The 17027-nt window shown below is 29.8% G+C and overlaps 1 protein-coding gene and 1 long non-coding RNA gene across 2 annotated transcripts; both read left to right on the top strand.

Moving 5' to 3' along the window:
- The first annotated feature begins 11036 nt into the window (after positions 1-11036).
- LOC111379183 lies at positions 11037-11977 on the top strand. Its single transcript, XR_002700010.1, has 4 exons — positions 11037-11106; positions 11421-11469; positions 11727-11815; positions 11925-11977. It is a non-coding gene; the product is annotated as an uncharacterized LOC111379183 (long non-coding RNA).
- Positions 11978-12367: 390 nt separating this feature from the next.
- LOC111379182 (splicing factor 3B subunit 4-like) lies at positions 12368-16793 on the top strand. Its single transcript, XM_023002522.1, has 4 exons — positions 12368-12425; positions 13927-14013; positions 14750-14843; positions 16104-16793. The coding sequence occupies exons 2-4, from the start codon at positions 13930-13932 to the stop codon at positions 16439-16441; spliced, it is 516 nt and encodes a 171-aa protein (XP_022858290.1). The 5' UTR covers positions 12368-12425; positions 13927-13929; the 3' UTR covers positions 16442-16793.
- Positions 16794-17027: the final 234 nt, after the last annotated feature.

The raw sequence follows: 17027 nt of genomic DNA, 5'->3' as shown, positions 1-17027 counted from the left end.
AAGTATTTGGTTAAGAGGATTGCTAAATGAAATTGGTTTTATTAATGAATCCGTTAGTATTCATACCGATAATCAAAATGTTATTCATTTAAGTAAAAATCCGGTTTATCATGACAGAACAAAGCATGTTGACATAAAATTTCATTTTGTAAGAAATATGGTTGAACAGGGTTTGATCAGTCTTGTTAAAATCCCTACAGAATTTAATCCTTCTAATTTAGGAACAAAAATTCTGACACTTAGTAAATTTATAAATTGTTTGAAAATTCTGAACATCACCTAAAAGACTGATCAGGTGACATTCAGAAGTTCATTTGTTGAAAACTAAACTAATTTTAATTTTTTTCTTTTTTTACAGGTTCTTAGAGCTAATGAAGTCAAGTTAAGCTTGAATCCACTAGTTGAAACAAAGAAATAGTCAGCAAGGTGGAGATTGTTAAAGAAATGGGCTGCCTCACTATTTCTTTATTGGGCCTTATTACTTAAACTGTCGGAGGCCCAGTCCTTTAACAATGTCGCATTTTTTGGAAAAACGTTTTCTCACGCCTCTTAATGGAAGATTGTGTGCCGTACACGTCGCATACACTCAACCATTGGATGAAGTTAGTTTTGAAACCGTGTTTTTCATTTACTTCACTTGACCTTTGGCCTTTCATCTGGCTTGGCTTTTACACTGGTTTTCTAGAATACTCTTTTCTCTCTCTCTGTGTGTGTACGAGGGTTTTGTTTCTTCGTGATCTTTTCTCTTTGAAAATAAATCAAATCTTTGAGATGTATTTTCTTCTTCTGTTAGAAAGGAAAGTAGTAATGATATGAGTGATCATTTGAGATGAATTTTGTAATAAGAAAAAAGGCTAGATAGATCGAAGAAATCTCTGATTTCTTCAAACATTTGTACGATTTCTTTGTGAACTTAGTGAATCTTGAGCATACTCTTGATTGAGGCTCAACAGGTGATTAAGTTCTTCTGGACTGAACAACTGAGCTCCTTTGGAGCAAAAACATATCTGGTGTTCTTTATTTACTATTTTTAAGTTTCTTCGTTTTTGATTAGTAAACCTTTAAGAAAATACGAGTTTATTGTATATCTGGGACCAACAGACCCGACTCGCATCGAGTGTAGGAGCAAACCTTCTCGGCCAACACTCCGCCGAGCGCAACCAGGACGCCACCGTTTACGTTGGCAATCTCGATACCAAAGTATTATCCCTCTTGCTCCCCATCCCTGAGTTACTCCTAGGTTACAGTTTAGGATCTTTCATTTAATGTGGACCAGTGTTTTTTAGTGAATAATTTGATTATGGACTATTTCTGTTCCACATTTAGATTATAGTGGACAGAACTTGTCCTCTTATTGCTACGAGTAATTAAGTTGCTAGGTTTTATCCTCCATTTTGTATGAATATTTCTATTGATTTGCCTTGCTATTTGTGGTGTAATTTTGGTTTGTGAGATGTAAACTTGAGAAAAACTAGATTATGAAACATACTGGTGATATGTTTTCGTTGAAGTGAAAGTCGAGTTCTATAAATGCTAAGGGTGCCAAGCATGAAATTTGTATGGAAAAAAAATAAATTATAGGTAATTCAATTGTCTAGAACTTATTGCATGAAAATTGTCAATTAAACAGGTTTGATTGATTTAATTTTCGACCAAGATAATATTATACTTGTCCAATCTTATGGGTGGATAGATGAGAGAGAGAAAGAGAGATTGAATTCCTTGGAAAATAAAATCTTACTCTCTAAAGAAAATATTTTCCTTGATTTTGAGAAAAATATGGTCACGTGATCAAAAGTAGGAAAATATTTTCCATAAAAAAAGATGTTAGTCGAACAGCACAAAAGTAGAAATTTGGGTGGAAAAAATTTATTTTTCATGAAAAATATTGACAATCAAAGACACCCTAAATGGGAAAATACATGAAATTGACCCAAATAAGAGAGGCCATTTTCCAAAACGGCCATTGACTTTTCCAAACATTTGGAACTACCTAAAATACCCTTAAACAAATATTAAAAACAACCTATTTCATAATAAAAATCTTCTATCTATGTCCTTAAAAAATTAACAAGTAATTTTTCTAAAAATTTGAAAGAATTATTAATCTTTATGAATAATTATAAAATGAAAAAACCCAAATATAAGAGAGGACCATATAATATAAAAAAGGTTGTTAAAAATAAAAAAGAAATTAAGTTTGAAAAAGAAATTGATAAGATAGAATATCAAGAACAATTATATACATCACAAGAAATATTAAAGTGTTTCAAAGAAAACTTAATAGAAAATTTTGTTAAAGGAATTGTAAGATCAATAATCATAAAAAATATACAAGGTATCATAGATAAATTAGAAAAAAGGAAGAAAAATATCTTAAAATATTATATAACCTTTAGAACAGACATAGATATGATAACAGATGTTGATATTATAAATTTTCAGACATTACTAGACTTTGAAGAATTACTTAAAACTTTATGAGAAGACCAATAAAAAATAGATTACCACAAGCATACAAAAAATTAGTTTTTAACCTTACCTTAAGATTTTATATACGCTTAATAACAAATAGATTAACTAAAACAAAAATAAAAGAATTTTTAGAATATTAGATTATTAGATTTTTGTTCGCTCATAGTAGCATCATCCCGTTGGTATCAGAGCCATAGAGATCATGAGAAAATATATAAAAATAAATTACCTAAAAGATATTGAAAATAAATAAAATTAATCATTGAAAAGATAAAGAAAGACTCAAAAGTTTATGATTTTAGAAATTATTGAAACTTATAAAAATAGACTAAGGTATTAGGTAAAATATAGTTCTAATATAGAAGGCTATATAGAAGAAGATAATATAGTTGGAACATATAGTAAAGACATAAAAGAAGTATTATAAATTTTTAGAGTAATTAAAAATCTACCTTTAGAACTAAAAGAAAAAATAATTAAAAAGATATTATTTGAAGAATATAAGCATATATATATATATATATTAGAAAAAATCCAGAGTGAAATAGATTTCATAGTAATCTAAAAAAAAATTATTATGAAAATCATAAAAATAAATAATTATTATCAATGTATTGAAGAAAAAGGATGTTATATATTTTTCAACCCTATCCTTAATAAATTAAAAATAATATCATTATATGTAACTAGGAATTTACCTAGAGAAGTAAAGGAACAAATATTACATAAATTAATTGTATGATTTATCAAAGATAGACGTACATATGAAATAATTATCGAAGCATTTGAAAATGAATTATACCATAGAGAAATATTTGAATCATCATAAAAATATAATGAAAGAAATTAAAAATATTTTAGAAAGAAAGTTAAGAAGAATAAGATTAATAAATAATAAAATCTTAGATGAATTATTAATACCTGGAAATATAACTAAAACTCGAGAAAAACAAATATTAAAATTAAAACAAGAAAGGTATAAATAAAAAGCAAGGTATTATGAAAAATTAAAAGAACTAACAAATATTGAAATTATAAAACAAAAGTATGATAAAATGATAAAAGATTGTAAAAATGCTGAGTATATAACATTTTATTATTGTCAATCAAAAAATCGATAAAAGAAAATGTCAATCAGTGAACATATGGAAGAATTAAAACACTTAATAAGAACATTAATAAATGATGTACAAGAAATAAAGAATGAAATAAAAGAAACAAGAAATGTTATAAATATATTGAAACTTGAAGTCAGAAAATTAAAAAAAAATGAAGAAAAAAATAATAGAATAGATAAAAAATTTATAGAAAAAGAAATAATCAGAATAGGGAAAAAACATATTGAAAGAGAAAATATAATAATAGAAACAGGAAGCATGGATGATGAGTTTAGAAAAAATATATTACCTAAACTATTAGAAGAAGAGGAATCTAGAGAAGAAATATTAAGTAAACAAAAAATTAAAGAAAATCAAGACAAAGAAAATGAATGAAGAATTAGATCTACTTATAGATACTTTTGATCATTTAAGTTTAGAAAGTATAGATGATGAATACCAAATCTTAATGAATACTGGAGGAGGACATAATCCCGTAAGAACCTCTAAACAAGAATCAATAGATCCAAATAAAAGTTATGCTCCGATCTATAATAAACCATATAGACAATTTTATAATAAAATAAGAGATAAACAACTGTCTAAAGAAAATAAATATAGTAATAGATTTGAATTAAATAATAATTATGATAAACCTGTTAACCATGGAGGAACAAAATTAGACTTAGATTGCAAAATAGACACTAAAAAAGCCTTAATAACTTGGGCAAATTCAATGATATTATTCTTTTTATATAATAAAGATGATACATGGGAAAATACTGAAAGAAGAATAGATTTTTTAATTGCATCTTTTGAAGGAAATGTTAGAAATTGGTGGGAAGGAATTAGTAGTGATACAAAATCATTAATAAAAAGAAATGTACAAACATAAATAATAAAGTCTGATAAACTAGGAATAGAAAGATTAGTAGAATATATTGCAGATGAATTCCTAGGAGAAAATTGGTTAAGAAATTATGAAGAAGAAGCAATACAGGAAAAAGATCGTGCAAGAGTTAATTAATTTAACAATTTGTGATATGTGTAAAATTAAAGAATATACTTGTGAATCAAAGATTACTATTATACTCAATTTTATAGTAATGAGAATCAAGAAGTATATCAAGATATGTATTACAATAAATTACTAGGATCATTGGGAATATATTTTAAAATAGAATTTGAAAAATATATTAAAGAAAATATAGGAATAACTAGAAACCTAGGATCAAGAATAAAATTCTTGTTTGAAAGACTTGCATATATATGTCAACAAAGACAATTATTGAAAAAATCAAGAAAATTAACTATAATATGTTGTGAAGATATGGAAAAACCTACAAGATGGGGATGTAATTCTGAAAAAAGAAATAAAAAAAAATATAAAAACAGAAAGTTTAAAAAATATAGGAACTTTAAGAAAAAATATATAAAATCTGGAATGAAATATTATAAAAGAAAAAATAATATACAGAAAAATAAACCTTATACGAAAGATAAAAAACAATGTAAGTGTTGGAATTATAGAGAAATAGGCCATATAAGTCCTGATTGTACAAAGAAAAAAGTGAGAATATTACAAAATGATTATTTTGAAATAGAAAGTGAATTAAGTGAAATATCTGATATTGAACATTATAATAATCAGGAAACTTTTATAAGTGAAGTAAATTCAGAAGATAATGGATCAGAATCTAAATAGAGAAATTGAAGAAATAGAAAATAATAACATAGAAATCCAAGAATATGAGGGAATAGAAGGTTATGGATTAAAAGTAACTTTTGACAATAATAAATTTAAGAAAATACAAAAGTTATCCTTAGATTTGAAAATAAGAAAATGGAAAATTCTAGATAGAATTTGGAGAAGAGAAAGAATAGCAATAAATGAATACCATAAAATTGAAAAAGCTATAAATGTCAAGACAACTCAAGGAACACATAAAATAAACCTTTTAACAAAAAGTACAGTATCAGAATTATTATAAAAAATAAGTAAAAAATATAGTGAAAAGATCCAATATGTTTATTTAACAGGAATACAAATAATGTTTAAATCTTTATTTAGGGAAGGAATAGATTCATTATTAACTGTAAGTTTACATGATGGAAGAATTATAAATCTTGAAGATGGTCATTTAGGAACTATAGAAGGAAATTTAGCATATCAAAAGTTAATATTTATTTGTTACCCAAAATATTGTATTTCATTGAAAGATAAAAATTTTAATGAAATTTTAGGATTATATTTCATATTACATAGAAATGATATAATGGAACCAGGAGATCAAGTTATGACTATGGAATATATGACATTATATAAATTTACTAATTCTAATTATAGGAATATTTATTCCAATAAACCATACATAGAAATTCATAAGGAATGCAAGGATATTAGTAGAATAGTGGAACCAAACAAACAAATAAATCTTATTCCAGAAGAATATGAATTTAATATAAGTAAAAATAAACCAGAAATAACAGAGTTAAGAGAAGAAGAAGATTATAAAATAATATTTCACAATGGAAGGTGGATAAAGAAATCAAAAAATTTTAGACTACCTAATAAAAAAGAATATTTAGGAGAAACTAGTGGTATAAAAGAAATAAAATTTCATGGAAATATTGAAAATATGAAAATAGAAGGAAAATATTTCAACGGTAGAAGGTATATAAAATGACTAAATATATTGATAGATACAGGAGCTGGTGAATGTCATATGACTGCAAATAAAAATGAAGGATTAATGACTTACAAGATAGAACCATATGAAATCAGGAATTTTGATGGACAATTATATATTACAGAATTAAAGGTAAAGGTACCAATAAAAATAGGTGGAATTGATCTTTTAGTATCATGTTATTTGAATGAAAGTATGGATATTGAACCTCATATATTATTAGGAATGAGTTTCTTAAATGGATTAGAAGATTATAGTATAAAAAGAGAAGGATTATATATAATTCATAAAGGATAAACTACATTATGTAAAATAGGAAGTTGATGAATAATCAAATAAGTTTTTCATTGGCAGTATATATACAAGTTACTATAGTAGAAACAAACATAAAAACTTGTGCCTTAATTGATACAAGAAGTGATATAACAATTTTTAAATTTTTTTTAATAAAATCATGGTATAAAAATAGTAAAATAAAAATAACAGGAGTGATTGGAGAAAGTACTCAAATAATTGATAGTGCTGAAAAAATTAATATAATACTTTGTAGTAAACAAGTTATAATAAATAAAGTATACAATTATAATAACCTAGAATGTGATATATTATTAGAAAATGACTTTATCCAACAATTTCAATACTATAAACAAAATAATTACACGATAATGTTACAAACACGTTGTGCACATCTATTAAAAATACTAAGAGAATTTAGACCATATAGAGTTCAGCCATCCCAACGTGGTGATAAATGGGAAAAACGACCAATAGTACAAGATGAACTAAAAAATAAAAAACTATCATATCAAAAGATCCTAAAAACAAAAATAGAAATAAGTATGGAAAAAATCATAGAACAATTAGAAAAAATTTATGGAGAAAACCCATTATTATTTTGGAAACCATATCATTCTAAAGCTAAAATAGAATTAACAGAAAAATGTTATAATAAGGGTTAGACCAATGATGTATACCTTACAGGATATGCAAGAATTTAAAATTCAAATAAAAGAACTATTAGAACAAAAGTTAATTAGACCTAGTAATGGACCTCATAGTAGTCCAACTTTTATGGTTATGAAACATTCTGAGCAAATTAGAGGAAAAGTTAGAATGGTAATAAATTATAAGGAATTAAATAAATATACTAAATTTGATGGTTACTTTTTACCAAATAAAGAAGTCCTAATAAATCTTGAAAAAGGAAAACAACATTATTCCAAATTTGATTGTAAATCAGGATTTTGGCAAATAAAAATGGAAGAAGATAGTATACAATATACACCTTTTAGTACACTTCAAGGAAAATATGAATGATTAGTTATGCCATTTGGTTTAAGAAATTCACTACAAATATTTCAAAGGAAAATGGATAATATATTCAAAAAGTTTAGTGATTTTCTTATTGTTTATATAGATGATATATTAATATACTCTAATAATAAAAAAGAAGATAGGAATCATTTATTATAATTCATAAATGAATGCAAAAAGGAAGGAATTGTGCTTTCTAAAGAGAAATCTATAATCGAGAAATAAAAAATAGATTTTCTACAATTATCAATAGATAGAAAAAGAATAAAATTACAGACTCATATATATAAAAAGATAGAAAGCTTTCCAAATGAATTAAAATTCAAAGAACAAATACAAAATTTTTTAGGATGTTTAAACTATGCTGAAAGATTTATTGAAAATCTCTCAAAAAATAGACATAAGATACAAATTCTACATAGGAAAATAAATACTAAATGTTGGAACAAAGAACATGCTAAAATTGTTAAATCATTAAAAGAAGAATGTAAAAATTTACCAAAATTAAGGGTACCAGATGAAAAAGATAATCTAATTGTTAATACTAATACCCCAGATAAATATTGGGCAGCTATATTAAAAATAGATTTAAATGAAATATGTAGATATTCAAGTGGAACTTTTAACCAAGCAAAAATAAATTATATTACTCATGAAAAAGAATTGTTAGCAATTATTAGAGGAATAAAAAGTTTTCATTATTCCTTTTATCTAAAAAATTTATTGTTGAAACTGATAATTCTCAAGTTGTAGGATTTATTAGAAATAAGTTACATATGAAACCTCAATATAGAAGGTTACACAGATGGCAAGCATATTTATCATTCGACAATTTTGATATTATTCATATTAAAGGAATAAATAACTATCTTGCAGATTTTTTGAGCAGGAGTATCGAATTTGGAAATGGATAATATCAAAAATTTATTAATAGACGTCAACAGATGAATTAAATTGCTCATGGAAGAATCAGAAATGAAAATTGGAATTGAGTAATTACAGCAAATGGCAAAATCTATCTAACAAAATGTCAAATTGTTGGTAGAAATCTCTAATTCTCATTCCAAATATACCAAAGAATTAAATGATAGAATTGTTGATATTACTTCACAATTCGAGTCATTAAATACCAAATAGGAAATACCAATTGATACAATCTCAAAAATACAAATAGGTACACAGCCAGGAAGCAGCAGTGGACCCAGCAATATCAAACGAGACATAGCAAGTCCCCAGAAGGTGACTATAAAAAATGTTGATGAACATACAAAAGTTATCAGAATCAAAATTGATGAAGATGATGATGCTCCTTTATCATCAAAAGAAGAAGAATATAGATCATTTGCCAAAATTATTTATGAATTGGAAGAAAATGAATCATATTTTATTGCATCAGGAGATCATGTTTATCCCAGATTAATAATTACCAAAGATGCAGACTCTTTCATGGTCAAAATGGCGGCAGATTATGGATTTCTGGATTTGATCTATCCAGGAAAAGATTTAAAAGAAATTGAAAAATTTGATGATATATTCACGACAGAAGTTTCAAAAATTGCCCAAGGGAGATCGATTTATATCAAAATTTATTCAATAAGTCCCGAGGTTGATGGAAGGATATACTATCCTGCTGAACATATTATCACAATTGGATATGTTGGTCGAGATTTTCAGATTGAAATTGGCCGAAATAATAAACCATTGCCTAAAATCAATAAATCATGGATAAAATCCCGAAGAGTTTTGGGGATGAAAATTTTTTATAACATTGCAAAAAACTTATATGATAAAAAATTTAGATGCTTGTGTCAATATGAAGGATGGACACTCCTTACGAATAATGGAAAAGAAAAATCTACTATTTTGAAAGAATATATTCAGAAATTTGATACTCATCAAATTAATGGAAGTCCTACAACAATTCAAGAATCATGTAGATTGAGGGAGTGCCCCACATGCAGACAAGATTAAAAAGATTGACAAAAGATGAATGTAAAGGGACCTACCACTACCAAAGCATCTAGCCAGCTGCATATGAAGCCAAAGATGGAGAGACAATAATAGAGGAAAAGATGTCTCTTTGATGAAAAAGCAAAAAATGCATGTGAAAATGTAGACCCCAAGAGGAAAAGAATAGAGAGACATGTGAGCCTTTTCAAATTCCGATGTATGCAATGATGCAATAGACCAATAATAGCAAGTTTGAGTCATGTATAAATAGAGATTTTTGGGGAAAGAATGAATCATCTCGAGTTAGAAACCATTCTCTTTCCTTAAGCTTTCTTTAAAATCAGTTTTTTTGGAAACCCTTTGCATACAATAGAAATATTGTATAAATCATTATAGAAATAAAATCCCAATCTTTTGATATCAGAAAAATATGAGTTTCTGAACTTCCTATCCCATAGATTCTTGACAGATTGAAGAAGATAATTTCTTTCTTACTTTAACAAAGAGAGAATTTTATTTACTTAAGATCTTTATTCTTAATTCTAAGAAAAGATACAGTGAGGGCAAGAAGCTAAAATAGCAGAATTCCCATTAAGGCAAAAGATCGTTTGAGGGAGCAGTTTGCAAATTCAGAGCCTGAAAGTCACTTGGTTCTAAGAATACAGATTTAAGATTATACGTAAGGTAAAATTATTGTCTTTGTTAAATTTAGAAAGAATTCTTCTAATATCTTGAAAGAATCGTAGGGATTATTACTTTTCATGTTTGCAAAAAACTTATCTATCATATTATTATTATTCATAAAGCTTGTAAGGAATTATCTAAATGATGTCAGGCTATACAATTAAAGGATTAGATAATCTGTTAGAAAGACTATTAGAAAAAAATATTTTTTTTTCTTAACTAGAGACTATGGATATATCATTTAAGAAATATAATAATTTTAAAGAATTATATGACAATTATATTACAGATTATACTAATTTATTAGATTAAAGGATTGAACAAGTTTGTAAGGAATTATCTAAATGATGTCAGGCTATACAATTAAAGGATTAGATAATCTGTTAGAAAGACTATTAGAAAAAAATATTTTTTTTTCTTAACTAGAGACTATGGATATATCATTTAAGGAATATAATAATCTTAAAGAATTATATGACAATTATATTACAGATTATACTAATTTATTAGATCAAAGGATTGAATTATATATTAAAATTCGAAATGAGAGAAATAGAAGAATTTTGGAACTATTCCAATAAATTAGGATATTTTGTGCAAAATTTGGCAAACCATTTCATTAAGGGTATTATAAACATTTTAGCAAGAATGAATAATGATAGGCCATTTAGAAAAATTCCCCCCACCCCAACCCAAATGTTATTTTACAAAATTTCATCTTTCCTTTGGTTTGAAATTCGAGCCAAAAATATTTTCATTTTCCTCATAAACCTGAAAAAGCAGTGACCACTCGGGTAGTTCCATTCAGCAAACTGTATTTTGGAATTGCTTATTGAAGGTGCTGATCATTATTATTATTATTTTTGGATAGCTATCCATTTCAAATATTGATTATGGTAATTTTTCGATACTTGTTCCCAGTCCCATGTTTACGCGCTTGCGTATAAGTCTGCCTGTTTTTATTTTGAGTATGTAAGCCAGTGCACGTATGCTCGTGCACTATAACGTGTATGATTTGTGATTTTCTATAGTTTTATTATGTCAAAGACCATTCTACTTTCCCATTGCACTCTATTCCCAACATGAGGGAAGGAAAGAAAATCCCAATTGGGTTTTTGGGTGTGAACATACCTGGTTGTGTGTTGTCCCCCATATTTATCTCCATAATTACTGGGAAATCTAAGTTTTTATTCTTTCTCTGTACTTGCAGGTAAGTGAAGAGTTATTATGGGAGCTGTTTGTGCAAGCAGGTCCTGTTGGTAGGTTTGAGACACTTTTTATTAGACTTCTTCTTTTCTCCATAACTGTTGGAGTAATCATTATATATATAGAAATGATCTAATGAGATAAGCTAAGCACCGGTGACACAAAACACCAATTATTTGATGAATTATTAAATTCATAGGGCCTATCATTAATTTATTCACCAATTAATTGGTGTACCATGTTATTTTAAGCACACTAGATTATACATATGTAGAATTTGAGATTTTTATCATTTACTTTTTGTATGTAGTCAATGTGTATGTGCCCAAGGACAGAGTCACAAATGCTCATCAAGGCTATGGCTTTGTGGAGTTCAGATGTGAAGAAGATGCTGATTATGTATGTGTTACTTGTGCGAGCATAACCGTTCATTTGGAAATCAAGATTTGTTTGTCTAAGTTACTTCTTTATGAGATCCATGATTTTGATTACTGGCCTGTTTCTGCAGGCAATTAAGGTTCTAAATATGATTAAACTGCATGGGAAGGCAATACGAGTGAATAAGGTATGTAATTACATGTCATTTAGCAGGTGAGTTTGTCACCATTTTGTATGTTTTTGCAGAGCATATTATCTCATCTTATTGTAATTGTAAGAATCGCTGCAACATTGTAACTAAAATATGGTGAATTTGTTTAATCAGCTCGTTTTGTTGTTTCAAGCGTCTCAAGATAAGAAAAGTATTGATGTGGGAGCTAACCTGTTCATCGGAAACCTTGATCCTGTAAGAAATTTGGGATGCTTAAATTTATTTTAGCACTTCTTTTTTTCCTTTCACTCTGTAGTTGGTGCGGATATTCCATAAACAGTAGCTCAAGCACACACTTCTCTTGCATAATTTATTTACTAGCAAATTCAACTCGGTTCTCCGTATTCTTTGCAGGATGTTGATGAAAAACTTCTATATGACACTTTCAGTGCTTTTGGAGTCATTGTTTCAAATCCAAAGGTCACACCTCTCTCCTCTCTTTTATTCCTCTCTCTTTTATTCTATCTTTTGAGCCATAACAAAACGCTGGCTGAAAAAGGTCAAAACAATTATTCATTGAATTTTTTCTTGTTTATTGTATGTGAATAAATAATGTTATTGCTTTCTCAGTGGATAGTTGATAGTTCTTTATTTCCGAAGTTCACTAATGGATTTATCTTTCATCCACAGCTTTAAATTTTCTTTTTTCTCTGAGAGTTTGTTTTAATTTGTTGGTGTTTAATATATCTTATGTTTGTCTCAGAGTTCTCTTTTCTCCCTCCCCCCTTCCTTACTTAACCAGGAAAGTGCAAGAGATGGACAAAAGTATTAACAAGGACTCAGATACATGCATTGGAGAGCACACTTGGTGCTTCCTCTTCAAGTTCCTTCCTTAACAAGGAAAGCACAAGAGATGGACAAAAGTATTAATAGGGACACAGATACATGCATAGAAAAGCATATTTTGTGCTTCCTCTTCAAGAGCAAGATTAGAATTTAAACTGAAAAGTTATTGTTCGTTACAAAAAGATTGACAATAACACTTGTTCTTCTGTCCTCCTCTATTTCACACATCCCTTCAAATAGTTCAATCCCTTCAAGTAGTCTATCAATCAAAGTCATTCTCTTCGCCCAAACCTGGGCATTTTACCCATTATTCTATGAGCTGTGGGATATGTGGTTGCAGAATCACCATCACAATATTCTTGGTTAATAATTTTTTTAATATTTCATTTGCCTCATTTTCCTAGTAGCTTTGAAGTGTGTACATAATTACTAAGTTCTAAACTTTCTGCCTGTAGGAAATATTAGGTTTTGTGTAACATTAAAAATATTGAAGGGGAGTTATCATTGTGCTGACTTTGCTATTTTGATGAATATCATTGATTTTTTCCATCTTTTTCTCTATTTCACCTAACATTATGGGTAGTTGGATGTTTAAGTTCATTTCGTCATGTTATGTTCTTAGAAATTGGAGGCATCCAGATGAGTGTATAACATAACTGCATTATGCTATTGCTAACGGCCATCACCTATGATATACTGATACGGACATGTGTCCGACAATCCGATACGCGACTTGCATAAAATACCGGTATGACACATCGTCGTAATGTTTATTAAATTCTTTAAAATTCTTCATTTATATAGTATAAATTTAGTTTTGTACTTATTATTAATTTTTCTTACTGAAATATTTTAAATATGAGTATTTATTTGCTGTTGATAATAATTTTGAGTTAAATACGTATAATATTTCTTATGAAAATTAAAATTGTTCATGATAGAGTGTTCAAGCAGTGTCGGTATTCAATGTGAGGGACATGGACATGCCATCTTAGTTGAAGCATCCATGCAACACGTGCCTTCGCCACTTGTATTACTTTGTAACGTATCTAACATAGTTTTTATTTTTTGATCATTTGTGTATCAATTCATGCTTATTTGCCTGTGAGTTTCTGATTTTTGATGACACCTCCAGATAATGAGAGATCCAGAGACCGGGAATTCCCGTGGTTTTGGCTTTATTAGCTATGATTCTTTTGAGGCTTCTGATGCAGCTATTGAGGTAAGTTTCTCCATCTGATGTTCTCTTATACTTGTGCTGACTCCAGGGCTATGCTGGTTCCATGATCAAACTCTCTATAAACAATTAAAATCAATTTAATTGAATGAGAGCAGTAATTTGTCATGTCGCAAGTAAAATATGTATTCTTCCTCTTTCACTAGCAAAGCAGGTTTAACTTATAGTTACATTCGTGTATGCTGTCACATCATTGGAATTAAAGAAGTTTCAAAGCTTTGTCAATTGCACTTCAGACGTAGTTAACAAATCCGAGCTTTCCATCTATCCATGTTCATTAGCATTCAGAGTTCTTGATGCCTATCTGAAGTAAGCATTCTCTAATCAAGTATTCCAAACCCTTATTGATGTTATGAGTTGTCTTCATGTATGTCATAGTTTGAATTAGATAATGTAGCCCCGTGATTGTCATATTGTCTTCATAGGATGGCTTTTAGAGGAATCGAACTTTATAAAATCACAGACATGGGCTCTCAAACATGGCTTGATGGGGCTATTAGGATGGAGGATTCACATGCTGTGCTGGATCAGTGAATAACACTTTGTACTGATTTGTTTTGTTCTTTCCTACATGTGAATTTCATCTGCGCACTCATTTAGGGCATAATTTGATATTTTCTATCACATATTTCTCGAAGAAAAACATTGAAAGTCTTGTATGATTTAATCTGATGATTCCTTTATTAGACCTTGAGAACACTGATATAATTCGTTGCTGCAGGCAATGAATGATCAGTATCTTTGCAATCGTCAGATAACAGTGTCTTATGCATACAAGAAAGACACAAAAGGGGAGCGTCATGGCACTCCTGCAGGTCAGATTTTCTTTGTTGTTGTTTTACATCTATGTATGTATTTGTTATTTTTGATCTTCCGTCCTTGATGTGAATGGCTCTGGCAGCTTTCTTATGTAGAAACTTTAAGGTAGAGATTCCTTAAATTTCAATATTAATCACTGTCTAGTGCCATAAAGTATTTACTTGCATTGAGTTTCTAATCAAAGAGAAATTTCTGATGGTAGATTACAATTACAGTCCATAAGTTTGCGTGACTACTAAATCTAAAGATTTGTCCAGTGATATGCCTACTTCCAAATACTCCTTTGTCGCTCAGTTCAGGAGTTCCTTCTGGGTGACACTTGGGAAATGCCAGCAACCTTACCAAACTTTCCCATCTTGTAAGGATTTGGCTTTCTTTTGGGCCATCTGGTACAAAGGAAAGTTGAATGGAAAGGAATGGAGGGAGTAGAACATGATAGAGAAAATGACGTGTGCTTGTTGTTCGATGGAAAATTTAGGGATGGAATAGAAAGTACGCAGAGAATTTTTTGTATGTTGTTTCAAGTGACTTAACAAATCTCTGTACATTCATATTTGTAAAAAAGAAAAACTATTTTAGATTTTGCTTCCATTCTTCCCCCCACTTCGATGTAGGGGAAAGGAAATGGTTTCCTTCTTCAAGGAATGAAAAGTCCCAAGGCCCTTCCTTTTCAAAATAATTTAAACAGAGAGCCCTTAATATTCACCACGCCACTTATTGGTTATGATATAATTGCCATCATCAATACTACCAAAACGGTGGCCAATACCATTCACACTAAAATGTATCACTGTACCAAACCAACACAGAATTTCATTCCCATTACTGTCCTGCAGGTTCAGCTTTTTCCCAACGAGCCCCTGTTTTTTCATCAGTAACCTTCCCAATGCCATGCTAACATCCTCCAAACACCCATAGCTGAATAGCAGCTCTGTATATGCAGACTCACACACACCCCTAACTAGTTCATGCAAAAGTCTAACAGCCATCACTGTGCCTTCAGCAAGTGCAAAATATTATTGAAAGGACAATGGATAATAAAATTGAAACACACAAGATGGATAATAAAATTGAAACATACTTGATCTACCTAGTAAAACGTATGTTTCAACATACAAATATGAAATTTCTCATCCTTGATTGAGGTGTTGGCATGCTTGATTTTTTGTGCGTAAACTAATATTTCAACATATGCTCTTATATACGTAGATTGGGTGATTGTTATGTGTGACACTTGTACATTTGATGGAATGCAGAGAGAGTTTTGGCTGCGAGCAATCCAACTGGCCAGAAAAGTAGGCCCCATACCTTGTTTGCAAGTGGACCTCCTATGCTTCCTTCACAGCACAATGGTACGGCCAGTGCTCTAGTGCCACCACACGGTCTATCACAAATGGCAGTGTTCCTCCACCCCCGATCCCAGCACTCCGTCCACCACCTCCACAGGCTGGTGTTTACGCCCCCATGCAGATGCCCGGACCACCATCCTGGCAGGGTCAACCACCACAACCTGGTCAAATTGGCATGGTTCCGCCAATGCAGGAGTTCAGGAGCATGCCGCCGCCGCCACCTTCACAAGTTGCATCTGGTCTAGTTAGGCCCCCACCACCTCCATCTAGACTTGTTGCTCCACCTGTTTGGCGGCCACCACCACCGCATTACCTCACTGGTGGACAACATTCTATTCCACAGATGTCGATGCCCCCACCGCCACCACCTCAATAAGGTTGTAACTTACTGAGCCTTTTCAGTTAAAGCTCAAAAAAAATTGACCCTTTTTTTTTTGGGTTTCATTAGTTTTACCTAATGCACTGTAAAATTTTAAGAGAACAAGCATGGTTATTGATCTTTATGGCAAGTACCTGGCATGTATTCTTAAGCTGCTAAACATTAAGTGCTGAGATTTAGTGACGTGTAAGTAGAGTTTTCTATTATTTGTTTGTACAGAAAAGTTTTTTAGAAGGATTAAGACTTGACGAGTCCTAGGATTCAACTGTATGCTTCATAGCTCATAGAAGCCTGCAGTTGTGGTTGCCTTAGTTGCCTACATATTATTAGCCAAGTGATGCAGCACCAATAAGATGATCAATAGAAAAAGACAATAGATTCAGAAAGAATAGAGAATTCATACCAAACGAATCCATAGACGGTTGAATAAGAATCTATGGGGGGGGGGGGGG

Source organism: Olea europaea, unplaced genomic scaffold (assembly GCF_002742605.1).
Source record: "Olea europaea var. sylvestris unplaced genomic scaffold, O_europaea_v1 scaffold1941, whole genome shotgun sequence".
Taxonomy (NCBI): domain Eukaryota; kingdom Viridiplantae; phylum Streptophyta; class Magnoliopsida; order Lamiales; family Oleaceae; genus Olea; species Olea europaea.
Note: the sequence above shows the minus strand (reverse complement) of the source record. Positions and strands in the feature narration are given on the sequence as shown.

Coding starts and splice junctions, on each gene's coding strand:
- LOC111379182 (XM_023002522.1), top strand. CDS start 13,930: ATGAGAGATCCAGAGACCGGGAATTCCCGTGGTTTTGGCTTTATTAGC. Junction 14,014..14,749: donor CTTCTGATGCAGCTATTGAG/GTAAGTTTCTCC, acceptor TCGTTGCTGCAG/GCAATGAATGATCAGTATCT. Junction 14,844..16,103: donor GCGTCATGGCACTCCTGCAG/GTCAGATTTTCT, acceptor GATGGAATGCAG/AGAGAGTTTTGGCTGCGAGC.